Source organism: Poecile atricapillus, chromosome 2 (genome assembly GCF_030490865.1).
Source record: "Poecile atricapillus isolate bPoeAtr1 chromosome 2, bPoeAtr1.hap1, whole genome shotgun sequence".
In the NCBI taxonomy this organism is placed as follows: domain Eukaryota; kingdom Metazoa; phylum Chordata; class Aves; order Passeriformes; family Paridae; genus Poecile; species Poecile atricapillus.
In genome coordinates, this window is record NC_081250.1 from 103655657 (window position 1) to 103672275 (window position 16619).

At 38.1% G+C, this 16619-nt stretch overlaps 1 protein-coding gene across 1 annotated transcript in view; it reads right to left on the reverse strand.

The window, feature by feature from the left end:
• Positions 1–294: 294 nt before the first annotated feature.
• ARHGAP28 (Rho GTPase activating protein 28) overlaps positions 295–16619 on the reverse strand; it is a 76636-nt gene continuing 60311 nt past the window's right edge. The window contains exons 9-15 of the mRNA XM_058833459.1: positions 14265–14427; positions 13046–13128; positions 9937–10134; positions 9090–9233; positions 6817–6971; positions 6007–6071; positions 295–4192 (exon numbers count right to left, since the gene is read on the reverse strand). Of these exons, the coding sequence (XP_058689442.1) occupies positions 4101–4192; positions 6007–6071; positions 6817–6971; positions 9090–9233; positions 9937–10134; positions 13046–13128; positions 14265–14427 (900 nt within the window). The 3' untranslated portion in view covers positions 295–4100. The remainder of the gene's footprint in view (positions 4193–6006; positions 6072–6816; positions 6972–9089; positions 9234–9936; positions 10135–13045; positions 13129–14264; positions 14428–16619) is intronic.

Here is a 16619-nt window from a genome sequence, read left to right on the forward strand (position 1 = left end):
TTTTGTACTAGTTTAAAAAATACTGGCTGAAATGAAATTCCAAAGCAGTTTGCCATTACTTTCAATGAGGCAGGATTCCAAGCAGTGTGTTTTGTGCATTGCATAGAGGTAGTCCAAGTGAAGAGCTTCTGGAGCAAAGAGCTCCTCCACTTCAGCAAGGGTGGCAGACCATGGTCCTCTGTACAGCTGTTCAGGTGCTGTAACAACACAGTTGCTTTTAAAACAGATACACCACTGCTTTTCTGCCCCCTGCTTCTATCCAAAATACACGTTTAGATTTGAAGAGCTGGCTTTGTTGTATTGTTTTTATTTTTAACATGGATACAATACAGTGGACGCACTCTGCTGTACAAATACACTTACATATTGGCATACCTCAACAAAACACATAACATAATGAGGATTGTAAGGGAAACGTACATACAGACACTTTGATTAGTGGCATTGTATTATTTTCCAGAGAAGACACACATGAGTAGAAACCCACTGAAAAATGAAAATGTAACACCGTGTGTTTGTATTCATTGTCTATTAACCCCAACATCTGATCTCACAAGGTTCACATTACAAGCATAATTTAGGCAACGTGATTTGGATAAAATTTCAACCATATCCCAAAACATGTATTTTACTAGATCTTTTTTTGTAATTTCAAATCTTGCCTCATACAAAAAGAAATACTTTGTTAGTATTAATGTGAAATTGATAATAGATTAAGTAGTAAACGTCTAAGCCAAAAATATTTTTCCTGGAAAATGCAGAGTGAGGTAGTTAATATTATACATGGACACAGACACATTTGCACACATGCACACTTTCTAATGACATTCGCCGCACATACAAGTTAAAGCATTCCAGTCTGTTTTGCAACACCTGCTTTTTACAATACTCTCTCTCTCAATGTGTTGATATGCAAAATGCTGTCCTTGTAGAACCGTGGAGTATATAAATGCTTGAGGCATCTTTGGAATTTCAGTAAGTTTCTCCCTGCTTGTTACCATTTTCTTACTAATAGCTTTCCACATATGTTGTTAGGTGACAATCCTCTTGCAACTTAGTTTTGACTTCAGCTTCTATTAAAAGGAACAAAATTCCTTGTGCCTCCACCAGCATCTTGAATTATAAGACCTAAAGTTAAGACCTCATATTTCAAAATGCCATTGAGCTTGTTCCATTTGTCTGCTGCATATTAAATCAAGTTAGTGTACCAAAACAATACAAAACAACTTAATGTGGAACAGTATTAAACACTACAAATGGGTCATTAGGGCCATTTGTATCAAGAGAATTCTGACATTCTGTTTGAGAGACAGGAGGTATTTTGCCACTCTATATAGAATCTAATTCATCTGCTAATATGCATGTCTTACGAAGTTATAGGCAGTTTTAGCATAAAACAAGAGCTCACAGGATGGATTTTATTACATCATATTTCACTTCCTTAAGTTCTGAAGTGGTAAAAGTCTTCCAAAACCCCCTTGTATTCTATACAGAATGCAGGGAGATCTATTTCAGAAATAACATTGATGAGGTCCAGAACATGCTGAGCGAGTTGCAGCATGAACACAGGGCTGTTCTGTCCTTTCCCTTGCACAGCCATTGAGAACACTGAGTGAAGTGAGTGGGCAAGATAGAGGAGGTCAATGTATTTGTCTGAAAGTATTGTATGAAGTCAGCTCATTTGCTATGATATTTCGAATTATTTTCTTAATGTTTAGCCTTTCTGTATAGTCACAGAATGCCTTTTAGTTGGCCATAGATACAGTGATGCTTAGCATTTATATGATTCTCTTTGTATTCAAAGCACTTTCCACATAAAAATCTTTGCTGAGTTTGTCCTTCCCAGATGGATGTTTATAACTCCTGATCTGCTCAGGGAATTGTTTGGCTACATCTGAGAGTAGAATTTAACTCAACTAATTCTCATGTTGCCTTTATATGGAAAGTACTAGTCCTGCTTTGCAGCTGACAGACAAGGGCAGCATAAGCAGAAAGAGCTGTCCATGGCCACAGAGGGAACTAAAGGGTATTGGGAGCAAAGCACACGACAAAACGTTTATGCTTAGTCCTATAAACAAGCCACAGATCTACTGTCTCTTGTATATCTAAAATAAATAGCTGTCAAAATAAGGAGTGTATTTTATAATACAACTGTCCTGTTTTTTTCCTAGCTGCAACTATGTCTCCCTTAGTGTTAAGAAGAAAAAGGAAAAACAAAACCAAAATTAAAAAAAAAAAAAAACAACAAAAACAACCAACCAAACAAGAACCAAACCAAAAAGCAAACAAAAAGCCAAAACAACCAGAAAGTTAAAAATGTCACTGTTTGCTAATGTTGTTAATTTTTTATCAAGAAGATAAGAAAGAAGACAGGGTCTGCCTTCTGTAGGTGTTATTGCTGCTGGTAAAATTACTGATTCAATGTTGATTTCTTTCACTGACCACTAACAATGAAAGTTAACTACTGGAGAACACAATTAAGTTGACACATTTTAGAGGCTCTCCTTGTGGTTCAGATCCTCATTGCACAGCTTCAGCAGAGCATCACGAGTTACAAACTTTCTCTAGAGGATAGCGGACATGTTCACCTGGAGGACTTGGTTCAGAGTGCTTTTAAATTGCTATGTAATAAACAGAGCTTTTGCCTCATCCCTGTGTCCAGATCAGGAACAAAAACCATTCCTCAGGCTAGGGGTGGTTTCACTGCCCAACATCATCATCTAATGATGGGCACATGGCAGTGCAGTTGAAGGCATTGGTTCCCACTTACTGCATATGAGAGATGAAAAAAATACTTGCTCTTTTCCAGCGATTTGTGATTTCCCTACTTAACAAACCTCTTTTAGCTCATTATAGGCCAAAGTGAGATGATTGAGTGAAGAACATTGCTTGCTCTTGTGACTAGCTCTAAATCAGAAATCCTATCTGACATTCCCAATGCAGCTGCAGCCCACTATTCTCGTCAGTCTGTGTGTTTGCTCAGACTGCATGCCAGCGGCAATTTGCTATGTATTTGTAAAACCCCCAGCACAACTGGGCCTAGATTGGCTATGGTTTTAAAGACCTAATGTGTAAATTATTAAATCCCTTTTCTCATTGGAAGCCCTGTTTCTTCTCCATGCTGTATTATACAAGTCCTGAACAAAGATCTCTCTTGTTGATGCTGCTGAAGAGTATAAAAATTGCTTACATATTAAAGCTAAAATAAACAAAATAAAAAGAATTAGGTTACAAATTAGAAACGATAATGTTTAACAAAAAAGGTGATGACTGTAAGTGGCACCATTAACACATCTCACAGTCTGTCATTCCACAGATTTAATTCTGAGAGTATCAAGTAAAAGGCAGAGTGAGGGGCATATGCCCCTTCTCACCTAGCCTTTGTCTCCTGAAACTAGTGTGAGAGGGGAAGGGAAGGAAGTGTGGTTTGTGGCATTACAATTGCACACAGCTGAGGGATCCAGAGGGATGATTTTGGAAGACTGGTAGTGAGCTATACAGTGGTACATAAATTGAGCAGTACAGCTCTCTATAGTTCCTCCTCCTGCCTCCCACCCCCAGTATCAGGTACTCATGGGGAGTGACTGAGAGACACCAGTATTGCAGTAACGCACACTGTAAGGATTTACTTTCAGGAGAAACGTTTGGGTTTCACACAGCTGTCTTGGCACTACTGCATGTTGAGCTTCCACCTTCCATGCCTGACAGACACCTTCCCTTCTCCATTGTCTCTGTCATGCTTCTGTGTTATGCTGTGGTCGGTAGTGGTTCATTCATCTGATGCCACTGCATTATTTCCAAAAATTGTTCTAACACCAGGTCAGGAAACAAACACCGTACCTTGGTCTGCCCTCCTCACCTCCTGGGCCAGCTGGCACAAGTGTTATCCATAAGAAAGCATAACTAATGTGATATTTTTCCGATGGTTTGGAAACTGGAATACCAAAAGTACTATGTGCTGACCATCAGTTGGACAGTACAGTAGAAAGGAATGATGTCCTGTAGCTACCATTTTGTTTTGTCTCTGCAAGAGCTTCTTAAAATTACAGGCATCACTCTTGTCCATTTGGCTTTTGTCCAGTATACTGCTGCCTTCTGCTTCAGCTGGCTTTTGGTTTTATCACCCATTCTGCCTGAGGATTTGCACGGTAGACATCTAGCATGAACGCATCTGGATCCAAACAGTGCTGACCTGAAAAGGAGATTGTCAGCCATGAGTCAGAGGATGTTCTGAGCACACAGGGACAGAGCTGTGTTAAAATGTCCTTGGAATGTTTCTCTGACTTGCACACAGCAAGCCTAGTTTGGTGTGTCCATCCAGCTAACACCTTGCCTGGATACAGAGAGGGCCTTTGGTAAATTTGCCAGTGATTTTACTCTGTGACAGTCATGAATTCACTGCCACTTCCAGGCAGGATGTCTGAGTAATGGACAAGACATTTAGTCAAACGGTGAATATGGTCTCTTTAGAAGCATCAACAACACTCTTAGAGTAAGTGCTACAGTATAGGGGGCTTTATTTCTTTGGATTTACTGAACTGGAATTACAATTCTCTGACTCCTATACTATTTTTAAATGCTGAAAAAGTAGCTCTGTAAACAATGTGTTCCCATACAGTACGATCTTGTAAAGAAATGCTGGGACTTTAACAAGGTTTTTGGGAGTTGCCAATTTGCTGGTTAAAAAAAAAAAAAATCCTCTGCACTCTGGCTGTTTCATTAGCTGGTGATTGGGAAGTTGTGTCTGCCTTTGCCAGAATGAGGATTTTGTGCCTCTTAGTTGAGTAATAAGGCAATAAATTCTAGAGTTAAATTGATTTGTTGGACTATATTGCATTTACATGGGGTAATGAAGTAATTTCACTGGTGAGGTTACTTTGCTGTGACACAAGATGATGGTAAAATTTTTGTACAGTTACTTATAAGGTCACTGGGGTCCTAATGATTTTATTCAAGTGAAAGCAATATAAATGAATTAAAGCATAATCAGTGGACTAAGGTACCCTGAAGGATCTAGGACTATAAAAATTATTTTAAATGAAGATGCAAATTAAATGTCCTGATTTTTTGGAAGACCATGGTAGAAATATTTTGGATTGTTTCACAAGGCTTTTAGGATCTTTATTCTGTTTTAGCATCAACTGGTCATCTTGTTTGGACAGGCAAAGCAAATCACTAATCCAATTTAATTTTATTTTATCATCAATAATAAAGACTGATTCTGGATTGCTGCTGAAGTAAGTCTGTGATGTTTTGTAATAACTTTACAGAACTCTGTAGAACTGAATCTAGAAGAAACAAGGAATAATTTAATCAGATAATTCACAACTGACTCCAACAGACCATCTGGAATTTTGGTATGAACATGGAAAGGAGAGAGCCAGGATTGTGTAATATCAAATTAAAATATATTTTTTGACCTTTAGGACAGAAACTTGTGGGGCAAGCCATTGTTTTTGTTATAGGAAGTGTCACTGTATGAAACAGAAGACAAAAGCCCTGTTGCAAGGAATCTGCAATCTAAATAAAGCACACAGATTAGTGTCAGTGTAGAACACCCATACGTGCAGGGGCTGAATTCACAATTCCGCAGGGTTTTATTTCGGGAGGTCAATGCTTACATACATACAGAAAGAAAGAGGTCTTGGGAAAAGGCTTGACAGCGAGGTGGAATGTGCTTGCAAGAGGAAGACTGAGGATCTCTTACTCATGGAATGCTCGGTTATGGGATGTGAGAGAGGTAAGCAAAAGGTCAGATGAATTTGGCAAGACTTTAAAAAGTGCTGCTGAGATCCAGCCACTGGGTTCATTCTCTCCTGTGGGGTCCCCCTCCTGTCACATTATTGGAATAAATAATGACATTGATTCTAACAGCTTTTGTGTCTGGCTCCTTTCCTCAAATGGACTGGAGAATAGGAGAGACACAGCTGTGTCAAAACAGTGCTGCCCTGAGGTGTTTTAAGAGGTTAAGGACATTTAGAATTAATTTTCAAAATTGAGACCTACCTATATTTCCTCCAATTTCATGTAAACTTTGTATCTGGCCTCTCACATTCTGTGATGATCCACGGCTAGGATGGAAAAAAAACCTTTCAGTTTGTCTTTCTGTTATAACCACTGCTTTATCACCCATCATCTATAGTAAGCTAAAGTTTGACATTTTTCCCCCTTTGATCTGTCTTATCGAAACCAACAACTTCTGCTGAATGGGCCACTGCAGAATAAAGAATCTTTGGTAGGTATCTGCCAAATCAGAGGTAGGTTACTGCATCACAGTCAACTAAACCTTCCATATTATTTATTTTATATTATTTATTCAAATAACAGATTTATGTGGTAACATGGGAAGACTTTGCAGACAAGACTTTCAGACACAATTTACCATTTCCCATAACTGTTAATAATTATTACCTTACAGAAATAAAAACATTCTAGACTTATGGATAGATGTAGAACAATCCCTTTGGGCAAAATATAAAATAATATAAAATATATATATAAAATATAAAACAAAATATATAATTATATATTATTATATAGAATATATATAAATATATATTTAATGCACATTTTTAATAGTGATGTAAGGGACAGCAGATTGATAGATTGATTCTGTATAGGAGCCAATTACTAAGTAAAATAGAAAGACTAAGATAAGTGGTTAAAATTTCTTTGCCCAACATAACCATAAATTTTAACTTTTAGATTAGAAAAAGAGTTCTTGTAAGCCTATGAATCTCTGAAGAGGGAACAACCTAGTCATTTACAGTTCTGACATTGTTGTTCAGGAAAAACAAAATGTTCTACTTTACCCACCTGTTTTCACAGTGGAATCGAGCCAGGATGTCTTTGGCTTTTGTTTGGCTGTTGAGTTGAATTGCCATAGAGACTTTTGAATGCAGTGGAGCATAAACTCTTATCACCCCCTCAGGTATGTCAGACTGCAAGTATGGAGGAAAAGTGACAGCTCCCTAAAATCAATATTCAATAGAGTAAGTCTAAGACAAATAACTGCTCTAGCTCAATTCAGAAGCAGACCTGCAACCTCATTTGAGGTTGCTTGCAAAACTCACTGTCCTGCATTCACCTGGCTCTTCAAAAGACATTTACAGTCATACAAATGCAAATCTGTAGACACATATCAAATACAACACAAAGGCAAAAAGTCTTTGGTAAGTAGCACATAAATGCACACAGGGTAAAGCCCTTGAATTGTAACTTCAATTTCTTTCTGTTAACAGTCAGTGGACCAACTGCTTATTTGAAAACATAAAAATTATTAAAATTATTAAGAATATCTGTTCTTTCTTCTAAAGATGAAATTCTCCTGAGGCATAAAGATCCAGTTCTCTGTTTCTGCTTCCTGTATCTTCAACTAGATTCAAGTGTGTGTACAGTAAAACATCAAGTACCATATGGTTTCTGTTAATTTGAAATTTGACCTTGTGTAGGGTTCAAATGATCATCTATGAAGTTTATGCACTCTTCCATGATTAATGGTGGATAAATCAATTAGCAAGGTTTGCATTCCAGCTCAAATCCAGTTAATACCATGCTGACCAGAACACAATAGTCTCTCCACTCTCTGTCTCTGTTTAATTTAGAACATCTGAGACCTGGGGATTGCTTTAAGTGCTCTCAACATTAAACTCAGTTATCCAAACAGAATTTGCCTCCAATTTATCCCTCATATTTCAGCTCCTTGCCATGGCTACCCTCATTTTTATTAGATGTAAAGCAAATTACTCCGATCAATGGACTTGTCTTCCCAAAGGTGCAACGACTTCAGTAATTGACTCTCCTCAGAGAAAGAGTCTATTTGTGTTCATCCCAGGCTGAATTTAACTTTGCATCACAGTAGTCTACACTGCCATTTTAAACCAACATCTATGTCTCTATCTGCAGCACCAATGTATGTCCAACCTAAAACACTACCTAAAACACTTCAGTCAGTGCTGGCAAATTCTTGAGAAAGGTGAATTAGAATGGATTCACCACTCATAAATAACATTTATCTTTCTACTTTTTCCCCCATACATTACCTTCTGCATATTCTCTCTTGTCTGTACTAGGTTGCTCATTCTCTATTTCTCATAACCTTGTGTACCATTGCTTCCTAATTTGGCTTTATTTTTGTTATTCAACACTATTCTTCAACAACTACAGAGTCATTTACCGTTTCCTTGATTACTTTTACAATTCACCAGTTTTAATTCTTTTAAACATTCATGGAGGACTCTAAATACTTCTTCAGGCTATTAAAGGTAGTTACTACATGGAAATGCTTGTAAGTTGCCTTAGGGACTGTGGATGTTGTGCATAGAGACACAACACGTCTTGTTGCTCAAATGTATGTTGCACCTAATATGTAAAATAATTATAGTTGTCTATCAAAGCAGCGTGCTCCAAGTAAATCTAATCATAATCTCTGTTTATAGGTATTAGATAAAATTTTTTGGCTTTAAGACCTTCAAATAAAGGTTTTTCTGTCAGATTTTCTTAAATCAAAACTGCTTCTGGAGCCCCGGAAATCCTCCAAAATATCTATCTGACTATACAGGGAATAACAGCACAATCTACTTCACTATGCGCTTAACATTTAGACACAATTTAGGTGTTTATGGTAGGCAAACTGAATTTTCTCTGCTTACAAGGCTAGTGCAAAGCTGTAAGACTAAAGCTTGCAAAGAGAATAGAATATCAAGTGGCCTGTACCAGGACATGGATAAATGCAATTAATCCTAATATAGATTATCCTACTACTCAGCTACAGATCCATGCATTTGTTGAGTATCTACAAATCATTGCTGTCAGGGACAGTCCACACATAACCATTTCTTATGAAACAGGTTAAAAACCAGCTTGGCAGCTTTGGCTGCTGGAAATCATTCTGCCTTCCTTACATTTTTTCAATCTATTCCCAAAACTTTGTCTTATCAGAGTGTTGGACTGGCAAGCACACCTTTCAAGATAACTCTCAAATCATCTCATTTTGTATGGCAAAATTTCCTCCCCACACCCAGAATCTTTAATGAGATAAAGGAGGGAGTCTGTTTAAAGTTGCCCTTAAAACCTGCTTTTTATCACACCTCTGGTCTTTCAGGTCTCTCCCGTTCCATGGTCTTTCTCCTCAGAAGTTTTCTCACTCCTTTGTCAAACATCAACTGTCTCTTGCTGTTGTTCATTGCTGCCTCATTCATTTTTCTCACTTGGGAAATAAGGAAGGATGGGACCTAGAGGGAGGAAACCAGATCTTAGAATACACAGCAATTTCCCCCCAGTGTGTTGGGTCTTCAGAAGGGCACCAAATTTTAGGCAGCAGAAACTCTGTTTATTCCTAGAAGATACATGCATTCAGTAGCTTCCTCTAACAACCTACAGTTTTCCTTTGATGAAACTGAAGATAATCTTTCATGCCACATGAAACTTTAAAGTGATGTTTGCAGCTGCAGGAACTTTATTAGGAGATAGTCTTTGCAATCCCCATTATACTCTCCCTCTGCTATGATAAAACGAGCTGAGACTGTCAATATCTTCAGGCTAACCTTAGAAGCCCAAAAAGCTGTACACACTTTTGTCCTGTTTTATTGTGGGCTAGACTTTAAGCAGACATCTAATCACATTCAAGTTTAGACATATCACCTATACATCCAGATTAAATCATTCTTCTGTGCATCACTGTATAAACAATGGTGTGGGAGAGGTGCTTTCAGAAGGCAATTGATGCTAAAATAGATGTCTTAGATAAGCAAGGTAACTCTCAATCCAGTGTATCTGTCAGGTTACCTCATTCTAGATATGGAAGACTCCAGATGGTTTCCAAAGAAACTGTTTCTCTGTGGAAGGTCAGTTTATTCTTACTTCTGCACATGTCCTGCATATAGCAAAATTACTGCAGTGTAATGGAGCCACAAAGGCGGAACCAGCACTACTCACTGTCCACAAGATGTCCTGGTACCGGATTAAAAGCCTCACAATGTGTGCGGTGGTGGCAGCTGCTTGCATTTCTTGTTGGTTTGCACGTTTCCCTTTGTAGATGAAGAGGTTTGGTGCAACAATCATAGACACATTCCACAAATTCATCTTGTTTTTCCCTTCATTAGCAACCACCTTCTTCAGGAACTGAAGAAAGGCCTGGAAAAGAACAGTACTTGTTTAATTTCAGGAAATATTCTATTTTTAAAATGCAGCATTTTCAAATGCACATGTCTGGCTGTTATATTTGCACTTGGAGGTGAAATTTAGTGGTTTTTTCATTGTATTTGGATTACTTTGATACTTGTTATTGCAACAACCTATGTCAACCACAGAAGAATAGTTAATATTATCAAAATACACATTAATAAGTTATCTATCACTTAGAGCATAATCCCAAATTTATAAGGCAAACACAGTGTCTACACTATGGCTCTGAATCCTACAGTAGAGGTAAAATGTACGTATTGCAAGGGAATAGTTAACTTTCTTCAAGATTACCAAATGTCCATTTTAATGTATGTGGCCAATGCTTTTTTATATCACAGTCACTCAGGGAAATTAGTCTCTCTTCAAATCTGCACCAGTCCTACGTGTAATACAACCTGAAATTTCTGCCAGCAACCCACAAACTTTTATTCTGGGATAACAAAAGCAAGAAGAGCTAAGTGGTTGTTCATTGATGTTACTTCTGCACATGCTTGTCAGAGTCAACGGAAATCAATTTCCCCTTTTGGGTAGTTCATTCAGAATTTTGCTTGAATGTTTAAATAGCACAGTCTGTAGCTATGGTTAGAGTTGGGGTCTACCAATGAGTCCTGCAATATTGCTCTGGTTTCAGCTAGGATAGAGTTACTTTTCTTCCTTGTATCTGGTACAGGGCTGTGTTTTGCATTGAGGATAAGAATAATGTTGATAGCACACTGGTGTTCTGGTTGTTGTTGCTAAGCAGTGTTTACAGTTAGTCAAGTGTAATCTTTAGCTTCTCATGCTGCCCTGCCAGCAAGGGGGCTGGGGCTGCACAAAGGCTTGGGAGGGAACACAACCTGGAGAGCTGACTCCCAAGGGTTATTCCATACTATATGGCATTGTGCTCAGTATCTAAACTGTGGGGAAAACTCATCTTGGCCCACTGCTCAAGAACTGCCTGGGCACCAGTCACTGAGTGGTGGAAAATTGCATTGTGCATCACTTGTTTTGTGTGTTCTAATTAATTAATCATTATTGTTTTCCCATTCATTTCTGTCCTATTAAACTGTTATTGTTTCAACCCACAAATTTTACTTTTTTTTCAAATTTTCTCACCCATCCCATTGGGGGGTGGGGAGGAGTGAAGGAATGGCTGTGTAGTGGTGTGATGGCTTTTGATGGGGCAGAGTTAGTTTTCTTCTCGCTGACTGATATGGGATTATCTTTGGGACTTGTGCTGAACAGTGTTTGTAATACAGATTTTTTTTTTTTCTTATTTCTGAGCAGGACTTGCTGCCTTTTCTGCTTTTCATGCTGCCACACTGCTCAGGTGCATGAGAAATCAGGAGGAAACACAGCCAGGACAGGTGACCAAAGGGATATTCCAGACCATGTCACATCAGGCTCAGTATAAAAAGGTGGGAAGAAGGAAGGGGGGACTTTTGGAGTGATGGCATTTGTCTTCCCAAGTAGCTTGTTACATGTGATGAAGGCCTGCTCCCCTGGTGATGGCTGAACACCTGCCTGCCCATGGGAAGTGTTGAGGTCCCTTTTTTGCTCTGCTTTCATGAACAACTTTTGTTTTTCTATTAAATTGCATTTATCTCAACTCACAAATTTTCCAGCTTTTACCCTTCTTATTCTCTCCCTGATCTCACTGATAGGGGAATGAGCAAGAAGCTGCATGAGCTTGGTTGCTGGCTAGAGTTAAACCATGATAGGTATTAGCTGCCTCTTGGTTAAACCACAAAAACCATACCACTAAAAACCACTGTCTTTGTATCCTGACATAGCAATTAAGACATTTTTACATACCCAAGAGTTACAAAACAGAAACTGTGTTGGAGAAGTTAGAGAGTGGAGCTGTGTAGGGAGTTTTGTCATCACTCCTATTTCTGTACAGAAGCCTAATTAATAATAAAGTAGTATTTAGCATGTGTTTTACATATGCAGCTCTATACCCAAATGAACTTCGGTAGCAGAAACAACCCCATTCTTTACAGAGCACTAGTAGACCTCCAGGTGCTTTGAAGACAGTTGCTGTTCTTATCCCTTGTACATACAATTTTATACATAAATACAGGTAAAGAAGGCACCTGAACTCATAAAGTTGTATCTAACCTGACTAGTGAAAGGGTTTCAGAAGCAGGAGACCTGCATGGTCCTGATAGCAGGGGACCTGATTAAATGTCTAGAGGTTCCCAGAAAGCTTGTTCACTCAGGTTTCCTTGATGTAGAAACAGGCCCAAATTCGCAACCACTGTCTTCTACAGTCAGGATATAGCTGCAGTCAGATCTGGGAGCTTCCATGCATCCAAAATGCTTGTAGCCACTGTGTTTGTATCAGGAAGTAGTACATGGGGGTGGGCATGGGTTTGTAAGGCAAGCTAGCTGATGGTAAGGTCCTGAAATCTGTACTGAAGGTGCACGTTTTTACTTTGGACTACATCCTGCACTCTGGCCCAATGCCCTGGGAACACTTCCAGTACCACAAGCACACTGGACAAGCTCCTAGAGGGCAGCTTCTCTTTTAAATTAATCCTGGAGAATTTCAGTTATACAGAAAATCCAGAAACTAGACCTGTTTTGTCCAAACTAAGTGAGGAATATGCCTCTTTGAAATGAAATGAAATGAGTATTAGAAATGAAATTAGAAATTAATAGTAATGATGCCTGAGATCCAGCAGTTGGATACCCCCAACAACTATTTCTTAATTGCTTGTAGAAGAAATGACAGCCAGGAAATTTGAACACCTTTTCAAGGAAATAATGAAAAAACACAGATTAATACTTTCCTGGTGTAGCATCTGAAAAAAATGAGTCTCTCATTTAAAAGTCAAAAGCACCACAGATGGTGGGTGATAGCAAATGAAGAACTTACCTTGGCTGTGTCTCTGTTGGCTTCAGGCATCAGCATGATCAACAGATGCAAAGCTTGTAGTTGTAACTTGATCTTGGAGATTTCTGAGGACATGAATAATTAATGCTTTTGAAATCCCCACTGCAATTGGTTTGTTTTAAAAACCTTGTGTCAGCAGTGTAGAAATACCAGCTAGTGCCTGGTTGAGACTAGCATGCTTAGGTGTTGACTAACCATACACTTTTCCCCAAATATAAAATCACCTCAATGAGTGGGTTTTTCCTCATCATCTTGGATCTTTGTCACATGGGCACACAAGGCACTACAAAATTCTATCTACATAGTAACAATTCAGTATTTTTTAGCAATAGCTAGTCACTCTTAGATATCTGTGTATTTGTTGTAGGGAATAAAGTCAGTTTATTCTGCACAGACAGTCTTCTCCAAACTGCTGAGCCATTGTAACTGCATGCAGACTGGGAGTCATGAGGAGCAGACTCAGGTATGTAAAGTTTATGGGAAGAGGTCACCTCCTTCTGCCCTTTAAGCTACTCATGGAGACACTGAAAGCGTGACTGCAACTTTATGTAAAGATCCCCAGTTTTCTGCACCAATTTGCTAATAAATTCACCATCCTGAGACTTTCAGTCTGTCCTAGCTTGAGTGTTTTACAGTGAAGTCATAAGGCATAGCAAGGTACAATTGCATTCTTCCTGGAAGAGAAATGAACAAAATGTACTGAGATTGAGAGGGTGTATGTACACTGAAAACAAAGCCCAACTGCCTGAACCTTTCTGTGCTCATACATATCCCTGTACCAATGGTCTGACCTCAACATAAACTTCACCAGAAATAAAATAGGTCCAGTAGGTCCAGTAGATAAAGAGCAGTCATTTGAGTTTACCTTGCAGAAATTTTCATTTGTGAAACCTACAATTAAGGTGAATCAGAGTCTATATATGAAAGCCATTACTCAATCACTGTTTCAATTTTTACACTAAACAGTTGTTTTGTTCACACAACAAGCTTGTGCTAATAGCTGAAAGCAGACACCTTTCTCATTTGAAAACAAAATCTTGCAGAAAATCAAAATGTTTAGGCAAAACACTGGGTCTGTTTTTCTCTCTGCTACAGAGGAAAAAATAAAATTACATGACTTTTCTCTATATACTTCAGAGAGAGAAAAAAATGTAATGTCTACTCTTGCATTTTATCATATTATCAGTCCATATCCACATACTTTCTACAAGTGTGATGAATGCAGGCAGATATTCTACTGTGAAGAGTGGGCTTGGGAGTTCTCTTATAAACATTTTCAGCAGTCCCGCTGCATCATTATTTCGTACTTGGTCCCAGTCAAAAGTATCTTCATAAAATTTTGCCTCAAGTTCTTGATGGAGATTCTAAAAGATAAAAGAAACATTTGGCCTTGAATCACTGCTGCTGATCCAGCAGTTTGTGATCACTTCAGAAATCCCACTACAAGCAGCAGGCAGGTTTGTACAGTGATTGAATTAAAGCAGCCCTAAACCAGTGACAGCCTAGGTACAGCCATGTGGAGTTCAGAGCAGGTTAACAAGTCAAGTTCCTGCAGATATTTGGCAACCCCGGCTAAGTTTGGTTTGCTACAGCTGAATTTCTGCCAGTGAACAATTTGAACTATCTTAAAGCAAGGCAATTTTCTGCAATGTCTTAGGACTAGGAGCAGAAAACTCAGTTAGCACAGCTGTTCTTTTGTTTCAAACACTCTCCAGAGGTTTTGACCCTTAAGTCACAAAGGAGTAGTGTTTCTTCTTCACTGCCAGTGAACTTGTTAGATGATCTGAATCCATGGGCCTTGAGCAAATGGCTTACAATTCAGGTCTTCCCATCTTTGAAAGGAAGTTTTATGTTAGAATAATTATAGCTAGATTTGGTCAAATTGTAGAAAAATAAAGATACAAAACCATTACTGTCAGAAAAACCTTAATGCATAAAAAGACCCCCAAACCTCTGAAAGCACAGGAGAGATTTAAGATAGAAATGATGATGATACCATTTTGGGTTTTCTTTTAATCCCCTTGTTCTCCAGTGGCAGCACCCTGCTCCATAACAGAGGTCATTTTAGTTCTGGAGGGTCACTAGCCAGTGTTCAAAACAGGCATGTGAAAGGGAAATACTCAGCAAGGTTCCTAGTAGGAACAGGATTTGGCTTCAAACACAGATCACTGATCGAGAAATGCAAGCTCCTCAAAAAATTGAGTTAAAAGGATTGAAGGACAATATTTTAATATAAAGATATCTATAAATAATGCAGCTTTTACAATTACTGGCCAAACACTGACCTATCCATAGGAAGTTCATTGCTGCTTTTTATGAGACCATTTATGACAAAATATATACACAGCAGATATTTGGTTTCAGATCATGATTTTGTCAGATGTACTTTAATATTATGCAAAAAGTTCAGTCCATTCAGGCAGAAAAACTTAAAAAAATTAATTCTGTTTGCCACACCTCACATGAATGGAAGGAAATTACATATCAAGTACAGTCACACATAAAGAAGTACAATGGTTGCACAAACGGAAGTAGTAAGTTGTTCAGGATTTGGCATGAAATGTTAAAGTCTCATTTTTACTAGCACATTTTACTGGTTTTAATCTGGGCTATCTCAGCTTCCTCTGTATTCACATTCTTTGCACATAATTGATAAAAACACCTAGATTGAATTCTCTCTGGTAACTGGCTGGAAATGTGGAACAGAAATCCTCACCTCATCCAAAGCACAAGAGGACAGAATTCTACTCCACATTTTTCTGATGAGAACTGGGAAAAAGCCACAAAAATAGAAAGCAAGATTTTGGAAACACAAACACTTTTCTGACATACATACATATATATATATATATATATATATATATATATATATATATACATACACACATAGATATATATTTATCACTCCTTACAGGTAAGCATATATTTTATACACTCAGTTCCCTCCCTCCCCTTCCTCATATACATGTATCTATGTATGCATCTAATACTTTTAAAATACGTGTTTCAATTTTTTTTAACATGACTGATCCTTTACTAGACCATCATACATTTTTGGTTCGCTGGAGCTTTTGTTACAGAGGAAAACTTGTATTAATTTCTTCTATTCATTGTTTTATAGAAGAGTAACCTTTAATCATTTCCATATGCCTTTTCTTTCTCCAAACAAGACTGAAATAAAGTTGGAATGCCCTCGAGTCCTAATGTCATAATAATGTATGAAAGCTTTTGAAGGATGAAATCTGGATCTGCTTTGAAAAAAATCTCTCTCTTGCCTGTCGGTTTGTTGGGCAGACTCAAATGAAATCAAAACTCAAATAATTTAAAACTTTCATATGGGCAGTTTAACTTACCACCTAGTATAGAGGAATTGAATATGAAGTCATACCTCACAGCAGCTCCCAGGATACAGATTGTGAAAAAGACATGAGCAAGACACACTACAGTGTATGCAAAGAACATGAAAATAATTTAATTAGAGCAGAACCCTGCTATGTAATCTCCATGGAAAGGCTGGAAAAATTTGAGATTGTGTGAAATAACATTCAAGCATTTG